The 18,457-nt window shown below is 49.6% G+C and overlaps 2 protein-coding genes across 3 annotated transcripts; both read right to left on the reverse strand.

Annotated features, from left to right (window-relative positions):
- Window positions 1-570: 570 nt before the first annotated feature.
- LOC147082211 (uncharacterized) lies at window positions 571-13,487 on the reverse strand. Of its 2 annotated transcripts, none has more exons than XM_085980398.1 (3): window positions 13,195-13,487; window positions 10,623-10,789; window positions 571-1,883 (listed from the first exon to the last, which is right to left on the reverse strand). In XM_085980398.1, the coding sequence occupies exon 3, from the start codon at window positions 1,856-1,858 to the stop codon at window positions 740-742; it is 1,119 nt and encodes a 372-aa protein (XP_085836524.1). In that variant the 5' UTR covers window positions 1,859-1,883; window positions 10,623-10,789; window positions 13,195-13,487; the 3' UTR covers window positions 571-739. The 2 variants fall into 2 exon arrangements, with proteins under 2 accessions (XP_085836524.1, XP_085836523.1); XM_085980397.1 differs by lacking the exon at window positions 13,195-13,487 and adding an exon at window positions 12,162-12,440.
- Window positions 13,488-17,146: 3,659 nt separating this feature from the next.
- Window positions 17,147-18,091, reverse strand: LOC147082212 (histone H1.3-like). Its single transcript, XM_085980402.1, has one exon. The coding sequence runs from the start codon at window positions 18,030-18,032 to the stop codon at window positions 17,304-17,306; it is 729 nt and encodes a 242-aa protein (XP_085836528.1). The 5' UTR covers window positions 18,033-18,091; the 3' UTR covers window positions 17,147-17,303.
- Between the last annotated feature and the right edge of the window lie 366 nt (window positions 18,092-18,457).

The raw sequence follows: 18,457 nt of genomic DNA on the forward strand, positions 1-18,457 counted from the left end.
TTCACTGGTAGCGCCTCAAGGAGGGGAGCGCTTCCAGTCGCACCCCGCCTCCTGCCTGGGGTGCTTCCACTGAATTTAATGTGCAGGGGCGCTAACATTTTCGGGGCGCTAAAATTAGCCCCAACGACGTTAGCGACCCAAAGGGGGCATCACCGAATTTTCCCCCTAAGAGTCTAAAAGGGCTGGAGGAGCAGAGGGATCCAGGGATACAGATACACAAATCACTAAAAGTAGCGACACTGGTTAATAAGGCCATTAAGCTAAAAGCACTGGGCTACATTCGTAAAGGAACCTCCTGTTCCGTGCCTAGGAGCTCTGAACCATGGCAAAGAGTGGCTGGGACACATTTCTCACACGCCTCGAGATTAACCCTCATGGGGACTTTGCTGTCAGTGAAGAGAGATGAGAAAGACCAAAGTGCCGTTTGCCCCTCTCAGTGTGGCCCTGAAGGACTGTGTCCAGGCTGGAGTTCTGTTCCCACCGTACGATCCTCCCCCAGTTTGTCCTTTCTGAGCTCCAGCCAGGTGATGCTAAACACTCAGGTGGGAAAGACAAAAATCTACAGCAATGTGTTTAAAGCAAAGCTGATTTATTTGACACCTATCCAGAATATTAAACTCCAGCCCAGTTACAGGAGTTATTAACATCAGCAGAAACAAACCCCAACTGTCAGAATGAACATGGTTCAGTCCTGGATGTGATTAACAGCAGCAAAAACAATAGAATCCAACCGCTGCAGTCACACGTGAACTCGCTGGTGTCTCAGCAGGTGGGACGAGCGAGTGAATCCCTTCCCACACACGGAGCAGGTGAACGGCTTCTCCACAGTGTGAACACTTTGATGGTATGTCAGTTCCCCGGAACTTTTATAGCATTTCCCACAGTCCAAGCATTTAAATGGTCTCTCATCAGAGTGAATTCGCTGGTGTCTTAGCAGGTGGGATGAGCGAGTGTATCCCTTCCCACACACGGAGCAGGTGAACGGCCTCTCCCCAGTGTGAACTCGCTGGTGTCTCAGCAGGTCGGATGATTGAGTGAATCCCTTCCCACACACGGAGCAGGTGAACATCCTCTCCCCAGTGTGAGTGCGCTGGTGTACAGTGAGCTCAGATGATCGCCTGAACCCAGTCCCGCAGTGAGAGCACCTGAACGGCCTCTCCACAGTGTGAACATTTTGATGGTATGTCAGATCCCAGGAAGTTTTATAGCACTTCCCACAGTCCGAGCATTTAAATGGTCTCTCATCAGTGTGAACTCGCTGGTGATTCAGCAGGCTGGATGACTCGGTGAATCCCTTCCCACACACAGGGCAGGCGAACGGCCTCTCCCCAGTGTGAACTCGCTGGTGTGTCAGCAGTTTGGATGACAGAGTGAATCCCTTCCCACACACAGGGCAGGTGAACGGCCTCTCCCCAGTGTGAACTCGCTGGTGTGTCAGCAGGTGAGATGAATTAGTGAATCCCTTTCCACACTCAGAGCAGGTGAACGGCCTCGCCCCAGTGTGAACACGCTGGTGTCTCAGTAGGTGAGATGAATTAGTGAATCCCTTCCCACACTCAGAGCAGGTGAACGGCCTCTCCCCGGTGTGAACACGCTGGTGTGTCTGAAGGTCAGATGACTCAGTGAATCCCTTCCCACACTCAAAGCAGGTGAACGGCCTCTCCCCAGTGTGAATACGCTTGTGTCTCAATAGGCCAGAAGATCGGCTGAAGCCTCGTCCACACACAGAACACGTGTACAGTTTCTCCCCGCTGTGAACGGTGCTTTTTGCTTCCATGTTCAGAGGCCGGTGATATTCAGATCCGATGAGTCGAGTGATTGTCAGATCTTGATGTGATGTTTGGTCTGAGCTTACCATCTGTAAATCTTCCCCTTCCAGTGCCCTGTAAAATTAATTTAAAACAGGGAGCATGAGAGACAACCCACAAGAAAGCAAAGGCAGGTTGTGAAATTGAGCTCAATGAATCTGGTCAATTGTGGGGCCGGCACTAGAAAAAGTGACCATGAAAGCTGCCGGATTGTCATAAAAACCCAACTGGTTCACTAATGTCCTTCAGGGAAGGGAATCCACCACCTGGTCTGGGCCTACACAAGACTCTGGCCTCTATGGGAGGAGAGAGAGAGAGAGAGAGAGAGAGGTGGGAGTGGGAGGGGGCGAAGGAAAGGAACTTTATACATCTGCAACTCGACCAGAACTTTGATAGAACCTCCAAAACCCGCAACCTCCACCTAGAAAGACAAGGGCAGCTGTTGCATGGGAGCACCATCACATCCAAGTTCCCCTCCAAGTCACACATCATCCTGACTCAGATATATTCATCGTTGCTGGATCATAATCCTGGAACTCCTTACCGAACAACTTTGTGGGAATACCTTCACCACACGGACTGCAGTAGTTCAAGAAGGCGACTCATCACCCCCTTCTCAATGGGCAACTGGGGATTGGCAATATTTGCTGCTCTTGCGAGCTACGCCCACATCCCAAGAATGAATTAAAACAAATCTGTAGATGTAAACTGGATTAAAAGCCTCTACAGAAATACTTGTTCCTAAAACAATACTCTTTTACATTGTACGGACAGTGTCTGTGTAACAACCTGATCTCCCCTAGAATCCACCTCCCTTGACAGTCTCACATTGGAAATTGTTGGGTCCTCCTGGGCTCAGAAGTACTGGGGGTTAAACCCAGCAGCTTCTCCTCCATCTCAAACTGAAGCATAGAAACATACAAACATAGAAGATAGGAGCAGGAGTAGGCCATTCGGCCCCTCTAGCCTGCTCCGCCATGCAATGCGATCATGGCTGATCATCAAAATTCAGTACCCAGTCCCTGTTTTCTCCCCATACCCCTTGATCCCTTTAGCCTTAAGAAATATATCCAACTCCTTCTTGACTATATTTAATGTATTGGCCTCTACTGCCTTCTGTGGTAGAGAATTCCACAGGTTCATCACTCTCTGGGTGAAGAAATTCCTCCTCATTTCTGTCCTAAATGGCCTACCCCTTATCCTTAGACTGTGACCCCTGGTTCTGGACTCCCCGACCATCGGGAACATCCTTCCTGCATCTAGTCTGTCCAGTCCTGTCAGAATTTTATAAGTTTCAATGAGATCCCCTCTCATTCTTCTAAACTCCAGCGAGTACAAGCCCAATCGTCCCAATCTCTCCTCATACGTCATTCCTCCCATCCCAGGTATCAGCCTGGTGAATCTTCGCTGAACTCCTTCCACGGCAAGAACATCCTTCCTCAGATAAGGCGACCAAAACTGCACACAATACTCAAGATGTGGTCTTACCAAGGCCCTGTACAACTGCAGCAAGACATCCTTGTTCCTGTACTCGAACCCTCTCACTATGAAGGCCAACATACCATTTGCCTTCTTAACCACCTACTGCACCTGCATGCTTACCTTCAGCGACAGGTGCACAAGGACACCCAGGTCTCGTTGCACTTCCCCTTCTCCCAATCTATTGCCATTCAGATAAGAACCTGCCTTCCTGTTTTGGCCACCAATGTGGATAACCTCACATTTATCCACGTTATATTGCATCTGCTATGCTTCTGCCCAATCACCCAACCTGTCCAAATCATCCTGTAGTTTCTCGGCATCCTCCTCACAGCACACACGGCCACCCAGCTTTGTGTCATCTGCAAATTTGGAGATATTACATCTAGTTCACTTATCTAGATCATAAATATATATTGTGAATAGCTGGGGTCCAAGGACCAATCCCTGCGGTATCCCACTAGTAACTGCCTGCCACTCGGAAAAAGACCCATTTATTCCAACTCTTTGCTTTCTGTCTGCCAACCAGTTCTCTATCCAAGTCAATACCTTGCCCCCAATCCCATGTGCCTTAACTTTACATGCTAATCTCTTATGCGGGACCTTATCGAAAGCCTTCTGAAAGTCCAAATACACAACATCCACTGGTTCTCCCTTATCTATTTTACTAGTTACATCCTCAACAATGAAGCAACAAAAAGACCTACATATGCAGCCAGGGACCTACCTTCCGTCAGCCTGCAATAAAAGTCTTCCCGACAGCCGCTGACTAATGGCGGCCGCAGCACCCACAATTCCCCGCGCCCCAGAAACCGCTCTATCCAATGCGCTGATTTCCCCGCTGAGAGTGCGCATGCTCCCCGGGGCCGCGGGCCATTCTGGGAGCCTGGCTCCTGTCCTTTTCCCAATTCGGACTCAGTGGAACCGGCTGAAGAAACCGGGAAGCGGCGGCTCGGATGGGGGAGGCACTGCACCCTGGGTTTCCTGGTGCCGGGGCTCTGTCCGCACGTCTGCCGGGCCCGGCCGCTCTGATTCTGATTTAGTTTTTTGATGAGGTAACAGAGAGGGTTGATGAGGGCAATGCGGTTAACGTGGTGTACATGGTTTTCCAAAAGGCGTTCGACAAGTGCCACATAATAGGCTTGCCAGCAAAGTTGAAGCCCATGGAATAAAAGGGACAGTGGCAACATGGATATAAAATTGGCAAAGTGACAGAAAACAGAGAGTAGTGGTGAATGGTTGTTTTTCGGACTGGAGGAAGGTATACAGTGGTGTTCCCCAGGGGTCGGCACTAGGACCACTGCTTTACTTGATATATATTAATGACTTAGACTTGGGTGTACAGGGCACAATTTCAAAATTTGCAGATGACAGAAAACGTGGAAGTATAGTGAACAGTGAGGAGGAGAGTGATAGATTTCAAGAAGACATAGACAGGCTGGTGGAATGGGCGGACACGTGGGAGATGAAATTTAACGCAGAAAAGTGCAAAGTGATACATTTTGGTAGGAAGATCGAGGAGAGGCAATATAAACTAAAGGGTACAATTCTAAAGTGTGTGCATGAACAGAGAGACCTGGGGGTATATGTGCACAAATCATTGAAAGTGGCAGGGCAGGTTGAGAAAGCGGTTAAAAAAGCTTATGGGATCCTGGGCTTTATAAATAGAGGCATAGAGTCCAAAAGCAAGGAAGTTATGATGAACCTTTATAAAACACTTGTTCGGCCTCAACTGGTGAATTGTGTCCAATTCTGGGCTCCGCACTTTAGGAAGGATGTGAAGGCCTCAGAGAGGGTGCAGAAAAGATTTACAACAATGGTTCCAGGGATAAGGGATGAGGGATTTCAGTTATGTGGATAGACTCGAGAAGCTGGGGTGGTTCTCCTTACAGCAGAGAAGGTAGAGAGGAGATTTGATAGAGGTGTTCAAAATCATGATGGGTCTGGACAGAGTGGAAACTGTTCCCATTGGCGGAAGGGTCGAGAACCAGAGGACACAGATTTAAGGTGATTGGCAGAAGAACCAAAGGCGACATGAGGAAAAACTTTTTTACGCAGCGAGTGGTTAGGATCTGGAATGCACTGCCTGAAAGGGTGGTGGAGGCAGATTCAATCACCGCTTTCAAAAGGGAATTGGATAAGTATCTGAAGTAAAGAAATGTGCAGGGTTACAGGGAAAGGGCGGGGAGTGGGACTCGCTGAAGTGGTCTTGCAGAGAGCCGGCACGGGCTCGACGGGCTGAATGGCCTCCTTCTGTGCTGTAACCATTTTATGATTCTATAAAATATTAGAAAGTTTGTTCCACAGAAGCACGAGGTTTATCTGCTTTTATTGATGAATTTAAAAAGTCTCTATTAAAACCTGAGCCAGTGTGTTGTGAGCCAAAGAGCCTTGTGTCCAATGAGGGGAATAAAGGCCCACAGCCTCCCCTGGCCCCGGGTCCTGAACAAGGGACTGGAGAAACTCGCTGCCCTGCGGATCAGGCAATCAGCCGGCACTAGGCCCGCCCCTCGGGCTCCCTGATTGGTTGGAGGACCCGCCGCCAGCTCGCTCCTCCAGCCCCACCCCGCTCGCTCCCTATTGGTCGGAAGCTCCCGTCAATCAGGCCCTGGGCTGGGTCACGTGTCCCCGAGGTCACGTGCGCCGTCCAACTGACGCCGCTTGGTCCGGGGCCTCGCCGACTCTCAGGTTTTACTATTTCTCTTTGTTCTCTCCCGATCCACCCCTCCCCCCCCCACCCCGCACGAATCTCCACCCAATCGGACCGGAGAAAACTCACTTTGCGTCACCAATCGCAACTCTGGACCCGACACCAAGGACTTTCCCCGGAATGTCCCGCGCCGACTCCGTCCGGCAGCATCCGAGTGCGCAGGCGCAGCTCTGAATGGGGGAGGGGGCTGGTCTCCTCTGGGCATGCGCGGTTGTTGCCCTTGGTGACCGGGAGGGGTCACTGTGCCGCACTCGGCCCAAACCGCCGCTCCCTGTGCGCATGCGCGGGCTCTCGGCTGTCAATCAACCATCAGCCAGAAGAGGTCGCTGGTGAGACCAGTGAAGAAAGAAACACTTGCGTTTCTATAGCGCCTTTCAACACCACCGGACGTCCCAAAGTGCTTTACAGCCAATGAAGTACTTTTGAAGTGTAGTCACTGTTGTAATGTAGGAAATGCAGCAGTCAAATAGCGCACAGCAAGCTCCCACAAACAGCAATGTGATAATGACCAGATAATCTATCTTTTTGTTAACTCTGTTTCTCTCTCTACGGATGTTGCCTGGCCTGCTGAGTGTTTCCAGCATTTCCTGTTGTTATTTCAGATTTCCAGCATCCGCAGTATTTTGCTATTATCCTTTTGTTCCATTGATTGAGGAATAAACATTGGCTAGGACACCGGGGATATTTCCCCTGCTCTTTCCCACATTACAACAGTGATTACACCTCAAACGTACTTCATTGGCTGTAAAGCACTTCAAGACGTCTGCTGGTCATGAAAGCACGATATAAATGCAAATCTTTCTTTCTCAAAATAGTGCCATGGGATCTTTTACATCCACCTGAGAGAGCAGACAGGGGCTCAGTTTAATGTCTCATCCGAAAGACGTCACCTCTGACAGTGCCTCAGTACTGCACTGGAGTGTCAGCCTGGATTTTTGCGCTCAATTCTCTGGAGTGGGACTTGAACCCACAACCTTACGCCTCAGAGGCAAGAGTGCTACCATAGAGTCATAGATTTATACAGCACAGAAAGGGGCCCTTCGGCCCATCGTGCCCGCGCCTGCCATCAAGCCCTGTCTAATCTAATCCCATTTTCCAGCACTTGGTCCGTAGCCTTGTATGCTATGGCGTTTCAAGTGCTCATCTAAATGCTTCTTGAATGTTGTGAGGGTTCCTGCCTCTACCACCCTTTCAGGCAGTGAGTTCCAGATTCCAACCACCCTCTGGGTGAAAAAGTTTTTCCTCAAATCCCCTCTAAACCTCCTGCCCCTTACCTTGAATCTATGCCCCCTTGTTATTGACCCCTCTGCTAAAAGGGGAAAAGTTCCTTTCTGTCTACCCTATCTATGCCCCTCATAATTTTGTACACCTCAATCAGGTCCCCCCTCAGCCTTCCCTGCTCTAAGGAAAACAACCCCAGCCTGTCCAGTCTCTCTTCATAGCTGAAGCGCTCCAGCCCAGGTAACACCCTGGTGAATCTCTTCTGCACCCTCTCCAATGCAATCACATCCTTCCTATAGTGTGGCGACCAGAACTGCAAACAGTATTCCAGCTGTGGCCTAACTAGCATTTTGTACAGCTCCATCATAACCTCCCTGCTCTTATATTCTATGCCTCGGCTAATGAAGGCAAGTATCCCATATGCCTTCTTAACCACCCTATCTAGCTGTCCTGCTGCTCTCAGGGATCTGTGTACATGCACGCCAAGGTCCCGCTGATCCTCTGTCCTTCCTCGGGTCCTACCATTCATTGTGTATTCCCTTGTTAGTCCTCCCAAAATGCATCACCTCACACTTTTCAGGGTTAAATTCCATTTGCCACTGTGCTGCCCATCTAACCAACCCGTCTATATTCTCCTGTAGCCTGAGGCTTCCCTCCTCGCTATTTACCACTCCACCAATTTTCATGTCATCTGCGAACTTACTGATCATACCTCCTACATTCATATCTAAATCCTTAATGTACACTACAAACAGCAAGGGACCCAGCACCGATCCCTACGTTACACCAGTGGACACAGGCTTCCAGTCACAAAAACAACCTTCGACCATCACCCTCTGCCTCCTGCCACTAAGCCAATTTTGGATCCAATGTGCCAAATTGCCCTGGATCCCATGGGCTCTTACCTTCTTGACCAGTCTCCCATGTGGGACTTTGTCAAAAGCCTGACTGAAGTCCATGTAGACTACATCAACTGGACTGCCCTCATCCACACACCTAGTCACCCCCATTGAAAAATTCAGTCAAATTGGTTAGACATGATCTCCCCCTGACAAAGCCATGCTGACTATCCTTGATTAATCCTTGCCTCTCCAAGTGGAGACTAATTCTGTCCCTCAGAATTTTTTCCAATAATTTCCCTACCACTGATGTTCGGCTCACTGGCCTGTAATTCCCTGGTTTATCCCTACTACTACCCTTCTTGAATAATGGTACTACGTTAGCTGTTCTCCAGTCCTCTGGCACCTCCCCTGTGGTCAGAGAGGTTCTGAAAATTTGTGTCAGAGCCCCTGCAATCTCCTCCCTTGCCTCACACAGCAGGCTGGGATACATCTCGTCTGGGCCTGGGGGTTTATCCACTTTTAAGCCTGCTAAAACCACTAGTACCTCCTCCCTCTCAATACTAATTTGTTCAAGTATATCACAATCCCCCTTGCCTGATTTCTATGCCTGCATCGTCCTTCTCCATAGTGAACACAGATGCAAAATATTAATTTAAAACCTCACCTTCATCTTCTGGCTCTACACACAGATTGCCACTTTGGTCCCTAATGGGCTCTACTCTTTCCCTGGTTATCCTCTTGCCCTCAATATACTAATAAAACACCTTGGGATTTTCCTTTATTTTGCCTGCCAGTGTTTTTTCATGACCCCTCTTCGTTCTCCTAATTTCTTTTTTAAGTACCCCCCTGCACTTTCTATACTCCTTTAGGGCTTCCAGTGTTTTTAGTCCTTTGTACCTGCCAAAAGCCTCCCTTTTTTTCCTAATCCATTCTTGTATGTCCCTTGACATCCAGGGTTCCCTGGGCTTGTTGGTCCCACCCTTGACCTTTACAGGAACATGTTGGCGTTGTACTCTCTCTATTTCCTTTCTGAAAGACTCCCACTGCTCTGATGTGGATTTTCCTACAAGTAGTTGATCCCAGTCCACTTTGGCCAGATCCTGCCTTATCATATTAAAAATTGGCCTTCCCCCAATTTAGATCCTTTATTTCCGGTCCATCTTTGTCCTTTTCCATAACTACTTTAAATCTCACCGAATTATGGTCACTGTCACCAAAATGCTCTCCTACGAACCCTTCTACCACGTGCCCTGCTACATTCCCTCGAATTAGGTCCAGTACCGCCCCTCTCTTGTAGGACTTTCTACATGTTGGCTGAAAAAGCTCTCCTGGATGCACTTTAAGAATTCCACACCCTCTAAGCCTTTCACACTGACTATCCCAGTTAATATTGGGGAAGTTGAAATCCCCAACAATTACTACCCTATTATTTCTACACCTCTGAGATTTGCCGACATATCTGTTCCTCTATCTCCCCCTTACTGTATGGGGGCCTATAGTACACGCCCAGCAAAGTGCTTGCCCCCTTTTTGTTTTTAAGTTCTACCCATATGGCCTCATTAGAGGAACCTGCTAAGGTATCATCCCTCCTTATAGCAGAAATTGACTCCTTGATTAATATTACTAACCTGATTTTTGGTCAACTCTTGGCGTATTCACGTTTAATAAGTCTCCGGCAGAAGGAGTCGCTTCACTTGTACTGGTTCCTGGGGCCTGATCATCTTCCCCAGGAGCAGGGCCTTGACCCTGACTTTATTCACTTGTACTGGTTCCTGGGGCCTGATCACCTTCCCCAGGAGCAGGGCCTTGATTCTGGGGGTGTTTTATTGCACCGCATGGTGTACTTGAGAAGAGCCCCATCAGGGCGAGTGCGGGAGGGTCAGGGGGCGAGTGCGGGAGGGTCAGGGGGCGAGTGCGGGAGGGTCAGGGGGCGAGTGCGGGAGGGTCAGGGGGCGAGTGCGGGAGCCTCCATCTCCAGGACCAGTGTGTATCTGAGTCAATGGGACTCTCTCTGACCTTTCTCCCCGGTCCATCTCCAGGACCAGTGTGTATCTGAGTCATTGGGACTCTCTCTGACCTTTCTCCCCAGTCCATCTCCAGGACCAGTGTGTATCTGAGTCAATGGGACTCTCGCTGACCTTCTCCCCAGTCCATCTCCAGGACCAGTGTGTATCTGAGTCAATGGGACTCTCTCTGACCTTTCTCCCAATTCCATCTCCAGGACCAGTGTGTATCTGAGTCAATGGGAATCTCTGACCTTTCTCCCCAGTCCATCTCCAGGACCAGTGTGTATCTGAGTCAATGGGACTCTCTCAGACCTTTCTCCCCAGTCCATCTCCAGGACCAGTGTGTATCTGAGTCAATGGGCCTCTCTGTGACCTTTCTCCCCAGTCCATCACCAGGACCAGTGTGTATCTGAGTCAATAGGTCCCTCTCTGACCTTTCTCCCCAGTCCATCTCCAGGACCAGAGTGTATCTGAGTCAATAGGTCCCTCTCTGACCTTTCTCCCCAGTCCATCTCCAGGACCAGTGTGTATCTGAGTCAATGGGACTTTCTCTTACCTTGTTCCACAGTCGATCTCTGGAAGCTCTTTGAATCGGAAGGGTTCTCTCCGGTTGGTGCTCTCACAATCCTGTGCTGGTTCACCTGCTGTCGTTCCTCAGTCTACAATCCCTGTTTACTTCGAGCTGAGCACCTTCCTCAATCACACCATCTCTCACCGGGACATCTAATTGTGGCAAAGCAGAAAATAAGAACAATATTGAAAGCGTGAAATAATATAATGTAGACTTTCAATCTGCTTACTAATAATTCAATTTCAAGGCCGAGTATTTGTTTGATTTTGTGCCTTTCCTCAGATCCCCAGTTGCGGGGCTGTGTGTTCAGTTTGGAGATTTTGCTCAGATCCCCAGTTGCCGGGCTGTGTGTTTAGTTTGGAGATTTTCCTCAGATCCCCAGTTGCGGGGCTGTGTGTTTAGTTTGGAGATTTTCCTCAGATCCCCAGTTGCGGGGCTGTGTGTTTAGTTTGGAGATTTTCCTCAGATCCCCAGTTGCGGGGTTGTGTGTTTAGTTTGGAGATTTTCCTCAGATCCCCAGTTGCGGGGCTGTGTGTTTAGTTTGGAGATTTTCCTCAGATCCCCAGTTGCGGGGCTGTGTGTTTAGTTTGGAGATTTTCCTCAGATCCCCAGTTGCGGGGCTGTGTGTTTAGTTTGGAGATTTTCCTCAGATCCCCAGTTGCGGGGCTGTGTGTTTAGTTTGGAGATTTTCCTCAGACCCCCAGTTGCGGGGCTGTGTGTTTAGTTTGGAGATTTTGCTCAGATCCCCAGTTGCCGGGCTGTGTGTTCAGTTTGGAGATTTTGCTCAGATCCCCAGTTGCGGGGCTGTGTGTTTAGTTTGGAGATTTTCCTCAGATCCCCAGTTGCGGGGCTGTGTGTTTAGTTTGGAGATTTTCCTCAGATCCCCAGTTGCGGGGTTGTGTGTTTAGTTTGGAGATTTTCCTCAGATCCCCAGTTGCGGGGCTGTGTGTTTAGTTTGGAGATTTTCCTCAGACCCCCAGTTGCGGGGCTGTGTGTTTAGTTTGGAGATTTTGCTCAGATCCCCAGTTGCCGGGCTGTGTGTTCAGTTTGGAGATTTTGCTCAGATCCCCAGTTGCCGGGCTGTGTGTTTAGTTTGGAGATTTTCCTCAGATCCCCAGTTGCGGGGCTGTGTGTTTAGTTTGGGGATTTTCCTCAGATCCCCAGTTGCGGGGCTGTGTGTTTAGTTTGGAGATTTTCCTCAGATCCCCAGTTGCGGGGCTGTGTGTTTAGTTTGGGGATTTTCCTCAGATCCCCAGTTGCGGGGCTGTGTGTTTAGTTTGGAGATTTTCCTCAGATCCCCAGTTGCCGGGCTGTGGGTTCAGTTTGGAGATTTTGCTCAGATCCCCAGTTGCCGGGCTGTGTGTTCAGTTTGGAGATTTTGCTCAGATCCCCAGTTGCGGGGCTGTGTGTTTAGTTTGGAGATTTTCCTCAGATCCCCAGTTGCGGGGCTGTGTGTTTAGTTTGGAGATTTTCCTCAGATCCCCAGTTGCGGGGCTGTGTGTTTAGTTTGGAGATTTTACTCACTGTGAATTTCCGGCTTCCTGAGACTCCCCCATTCTCACTGCTCTGGACGGAAATGCGCCATTTTCTGTGCTGAGTTACTAACCGGAGCTGTGACCCTGTGAGCCTCCCTCGCTGTGATCTAAACTCGGGGCTGAGCAGCCGCTGTCGGGCCGAGTTCCCTCAGTCACAGAGCGGGCCCTGTAATCCGGGCAACCAGCCTGTTTCTGAACGGCCGGCGCCGCCCGGCCCAGCACACAGCAAACCCAGGATCAGCAGGGGAGCGGCACTGCGCCTGCTCGGGAGAGAGAGAGAGAAAGGGAGCGGCACTGCGCATGCGCGGGAGAGAGAGAGAGAGCGAGCGAGCGAGAGAGAGAGAGAGAGAACGGGAGCGGCACTGCGCCTGCGCCGGAGGGAGAGAGAACGGGAGCGGCACTGCGCCTGCGCCTGCGCCGGAGGGAGCGAGAAAGGTAGCGGCACTGCGCCTGCGCCTGCGGGCAAGGGAGCGGCACTGCGCCTGCGCGAGAGAAAGAGGCAAGGGAGCGGCACTGCGCCTGCGTGGGAGGGCAAGGAGCGGCACTGCGCCTGCGTGGGAGCGCAAGGAGCGGCACTGCGCCTGCGTGAGGGCAAGGAGCGGCACTGCGCCTGCGTGAGAGGGCAAGGAGCGGCACTGCGCCTGCGTGAGTGGGCAAGGAGCGGCACTGCGCCTGCGTGAGAGGGCAAGGAGCGGCACTGCGCCTGCGCCGGAGTGAGAGCAAGGGAGCGTCACTGCGACTGTGCGGGAGAGAGAGAATTGATCCAACTCCACATACCGGGATGGATCCGAGAGAGAGAACGAGGTGCCTGAAGTCTGATACTCACCTTTAAAACCAGCTCTTAATGCAGGGACAGGTGGGAACTTCAGTTACTATTTGAAGTATTTAAAAATTAACCAGAGCTGCAATTCTGGTTAGATCCTGTCTCCCAAATAAAAAGGGAATGTTTGTATGGGTCAGGGTGTATATCGTTCTCCCTATGGAATTATTGTCCCAATAAGGAATGGTAGCCGCTCACTCACTTTATACTCGGTTCTTAACATCCGTTCATATTCGGCTCTCCTAACAACGTGTTCATTGAGTGCTGCGCTCACGTTAGGGTTCCGTGTGTTTTGTTTTTCTCTGAAGCCAGTCCTCATCTATATTGAATCACTGATCTGAATATTCGCTCACAGCAAGCCCGCTGCAGTGTTTCTGGATCTGGATTTCTACATGCTGGACAGACAGTTTACCGAAAATGGCTAAATAGTAAGCAGCCCTTTCACAGATACAGTGGGTGGCTCTGAAAAGAGCCTTTGGGTTATTAGATTGAATCTTGTCCACTTTAATTGCTCTTGGAGCTGGCAGTGCTGGTTTTCTTGGGAAGCAGCACCGCCTGGATATTAGGCAGTACCCCGCCCTGAGCAATGGTCACCTTTCCCAGCAGCTTGTTGAGCTCCTTGTCGTTGCGGATGGCCAGCTGCAGGTGTCTGGGGATGATGCGGGTCTTCTTGTTGTCGTGGGCCACGTTGCCGGCCAGCTCCAGGATTTCAGCGGTCAGATACTCGAGCACAGCAGCCATGTAGACCAGAGCTCCGGCACCCACACGTTCAGCGTAGTTGCCCTTTCGCAGGAGCCTGTGAACACGGCCCACAGGGAACTGCAGTCCGGCCCGGGATGAGCGGGATTTGGCCTTGGCCCGAGCTTTACCGCTGGTTTTTCCTCTTCCAGACATTTCCAAAATCCACTCGTTGAAAGAAATAATGATAAACTCCGCCCACATCTGCCGCCCTTCTACCTTCTGGAGGAATGCAGACAGCAAACTTGTGATTGGTCGCTCTGTGGTGAATTCCATTGGTGTTTTCCGGTGACCAATCACAGTCTGTTTTTCCGCCAATGGCAAGTGTGTGGAAATAACTGTCCTCAACAGTCAGACCGCCAACGATTTTTAATTTCAAAAACCCCACCAATATTTTCCTAACCCAGCGAATTAAGTTAATAAATTAACTATTAGCCAAAGATTTCCGGACAATTTTTTATTCCTTTTGTCTTCTTCCATCTCTCCCATGCAAATTCCAGGCTGTTACAATCAGGATTAATTCCGGGTTCAATAGCGAACTTTAACGGGTGGGATTAAATCCCCATTGATTCTGTAACGGGACACATTCCAGCTCAATCTCTGTAAAAGTGAGGATTCAGATTATCGAGTGATCCTTTGCGCAGGCGCTGCTGCAGGAGTGAAACCAGATCTGGGAGTCCTGCTGTGAGAAGAGAAGAGGGACAGAGTGTTCAAACTGACCGCGTTCTGGTCTCTAAGAAACCCCATTCTGGGTTGTGACACTGCAGGAAGTCTCGGGTTAATAAAAGGATTGACTCCCAACTGGCATTGAAAAAAATGAAAATGTTTTTGCAGAGATTGAGGTGACTGAAATCAGAGTCTCATCTCGAAAACAAGCTTTTAATTTGTCGGAAGGCGCTGCAAGTGAATGGGTCTGAGATCAAAGGGAAAGAGCGATCAGGGACCGTGTTTGTACTTTACTGGACGGGAAATACAACGGCGACGCTAAGGTCGATCCGGGCAGTGAAAGTGCTTATCTGAGAATTCAAAACTAAATCTACGGCTGGAACTTCAAACGTTCTCAAACACACTTGTTACGGAAATAATTACAGTAAATTGTGTCTAAAGAGAGATGAGTTTGTGTAGCTCTTTCAGAGAGATTGTGGGTAGCTCTTAAAAGAGCCGTTGTGTTTTGGGTTTGTTCTTTCAGGACAGCGTGGAGTTTTACTTGGAGCTGGTGTATTTGGTCACCGCCTTTGTCCCTTCCGACACAGCGTGCTTGGCCAGCTCCCCGGGCAGCAGCAGGCGCACGGCGGTCTGGATCTCCCGGGAGCTGATGGTGTGCCACTTGTTGTAATGGGCCAGGCGGGAAACCTCACCCGCGATGCGCTCAAAAATCTCATTCACAAACGAGTTCATGATGCCCATGGCCTTGGAGGAGATGCCGGTGTCGGGGTGAACCTGCTTCATCACTTTGTAGATGTAGATGGAGTAACTCTCCTTCCTCGACTTTCTGCGCTTCTTGCCGCCCTTCGCTGCCGGTTTACTGACGGTTTTCTTGGCGCCCTTCTTGGCAACTGCTTTCTTTTCATCAACCATTCTCAAACTCGATTTCAGACACAAAACGACGCAAACCCGCGCCGGGCTCGGAATATATAGGCAGCCCCACAGTCCTATGCTAATGAGGGATGGGTGAAGGCAATGGTTGTGATTGGCTGCTGAAGAGTGATGTTAAATTCCATTGTTCTGCATCTCTATGATTGGCTTCTTTATGTATCCAATCAGATTGAGATTTTGTCACCAGCACGCCCCCTGTAGTCAGAAAGGTAATTGCAAGAGCATATATCCATGCACCAATTCCCAGACCATTATCTGGGGTCCCAAGCACTTCTTCCGGACGAGACAGCAATTTAGATGTACTTCCTCCAACCAGTGCACTATATTCATGTCTTGCAGTGTGGTCTCCACCACTTTAGTTCAGTATCTGCCCGTCTCTAGTACTGTGAGTGTGTGTATTGGAATAGTTCTGTATTATTCAGTCTCTGGTGATTTATGTAAGTGTTGGAATCATTACCAATCTCAGTCTCTGTTACAGTATGTGCGTGTGGGATCCATTCATTTCCTGTCCGTCACTGATACCATGTGTTAGGGTGGGACTCCATCTGTATCCGTCAGACTCTGGTACCGTGTGTCAGTGTTGGGATTCATTCAGAATCTGTCATTCTCTGGTAGTGTATGTGTGTGTGACATTAATTTTGTATCTGTCTGTCACTGGGATGTGCGAGTTTGAGATTCATTCTGTATCTGTCATTCACTGGGATGGTGTGCATGTCTAAGATTAATTCTGGATCTGTCAGTCTCTGGTACTGAGTGTAGTGTGGGATTCATTCCGTATCTGTCATTCACTGGGATGTTGTGCAAGTCTAAGTCTAAGATGTCAGTCCCTGGTACTGAGTGTGAGTTTCATTCTGTATTTGTCAGTCTCTGGGACTGCATGTTAGTGTCATATTAGTGCTGAATCTGTCAGTCTCTCATACTGTCTTTCACCGAAGAATTCCGCATGTATCTGCTACTTACTCGGTTTATGAAAGTGGGATTCTTACTGCATCTATCAGACTCTGGCACTTGATGTTAGTTTGAAATTAATTCCATTTCTGCTAGTATCTGCTACTGTATCAGAGTGTGGGACTGAATCTATTTGTAAATCAATTATCCACCTCCAGCTATCTGCAACCGCCAATTTCAAACCATTTATTGACAGTAGAACCGAAACACAGCGCTCCGCACAAACCCTTACAGACTCGGGCTTCATATTCAAGGGTTCCCTGAAACCAGAATATTTTAAGTAAGATCCTGTTACAATTAACAATCAGTAATATTCCCGCCTATATACAGTCCCTTCGATCACAAGTCGACCCGTCTCCTTCCATGTCAATCTCTGACTTTATTCCATCTCCCCACACTTCCCCTCACAGACGGGTTCAGCAGTTTACAAACACCTTATTCCAGTTGATTTGGAGAATCTCATGTGTTGGGGTTCGAGTTGTGATGTGGGGTATCTCCGCCAGTGTCAGCGTCTCAGAGACTTTCACCCTGAACCTGTGAACTGAAAATGACCATGAACTGAGACTGGAGTCGAACACCCCCCCAGTTAGAGTGAGGCCCGGCCCGGACATCCCATTCTCTCTCTGTTTTATTGCAGACACTGGGGGAGGGGTGGGTGCAGCGAAAATCAGCGAGTCACCAGGGAGCCGGGGTTCATTTGAAATGATTTCAATCTGGAATCTGAGCCCGGCCCCAGGACATGGATCATATGATTCCGCGATCACCTCTTTTTGGAAAGATATGGGTGGCTCTGAGAAGAGCCTTTGGGTTCAGATGTTTACAAGTTGTTGTTAGATCCATGTGTTAATGGAGACACGGAATGCAGGAGTTGATTTAACAAGTGTTTACTGAACAAAGTCTGGAGGTGAACTAACTACACAAGACGCTATACAGGCTTATATACCCGAGTGGTTACTACTGGTACTACAGTATACAGGGGCTTCAAAAACATAGTTCCTCTTAAAGGTACATACACTACAGTTGTCCTTTTTATTTTCTTTTGCTCGCTGCTTTCTGAGACTTTGCTGATTTGGGCTTGGCCTTGGGTTTTTCCACCTTCTTGGCCGCCTTCACCTTTCTGCCTGTGGCCTTCTTGGGGCTCTTGGGCTTCTTCACCACCACCTTCTTCCCAGCCGCCGCTTTCGCTGTCTTTTTAGACGTTGCTGCCTTCTTGGTGATTGTTTTCTTGGCTGCTGGTTTCTTGGTGATTGTTTTCTTGGCTGCTGGTTTCTTGGCTGGAGATTTCTTGGCTGCTGGTTTCTTGGCTGCTGGTTTCTTGGCTGGAGATTTCTTGGCTGCTGGTTTCTTGGCTGGAGATTTCTTGGCTGCCGGTTTCTTTACTGCAGATTTCTTGGCTGCTGGTTTCTTCACCTTCTTTCCCTCTTTCCGCTGGGATTCCTTCTTAGCAAGCCTGAAGGAACCCGTGGCGCCCGTGCCCTTGTTCTGCTCCAGGGAGCCGTTTCCCACTTTCATCTTGATACTTAACCTGATCTGGGACCGGAGCTTCAGCACGTCGACGCCGTTGGCAGCCAGAGCCTTCTTTATCGCAACCAGGGACATCCCCTTGCGATCGCTGCCACTCGCCACAACCTTGAGTTTCTGTTCGCCCAACGTGGGACCGGCTGGCTTGGAGTGGGGAGCCGCCGCCTTCTTCTTGCTGGGAGCCTTGGTTTGAGCGGCGGCAGGAGGAGCCATTTTGGCGGCTGCAGTCTCGGTCATGTCGGCGACTCTGTAGAAAATCTCTCTGACAGTCAGAGCTGGGTCAGAAATGAAACGAGAGGCGGCGGCACAGAGCAACTTAAAGGCAGCGAGCGGACGGGGCGGAGACACCCTGCTGTCAGCTCCCGGCCCCTCCAGCCTCTCTCTGTTTCTCTCTCCTCATTAACTCTCCGATTACAATTAAACTCGGGCACTCCACATTCCCAGATTGGTCTCTTTCTGTCTCGAAGACCGGGATGTTTGCTGTCGAGAAAGTTTCATCAGAATTCAAGACAGCAATTTCGATTTAAACCCGTTTCTTTGCTGCACTGATCGCGCTCTCTCACCCGATCGCGGACATGTTCACTGTTTTTCGACTGAAATTTGAAATCAACTAAAACTTCACATTTAATTCCCACATCAGGGGGGAGCAGGGCGATCCTATG

This window comes from Somniosus microcephalus, unplaced genomic scaffold (genome assembly GCF_052327205.1).
Source record: "Somniosus microcephalus isolate GS21.2 unplaced genomic scaffold, FLI_Smic_1.0 scaffold144, whole genome shotgun sequence".
Classification (NCBI taxonomy): Eukaryota; Metazoa; Chordata; class Chondrichthyes; order Squaliformes; family Somniosidae; genus Somniosus; species Somniosus microcephalus.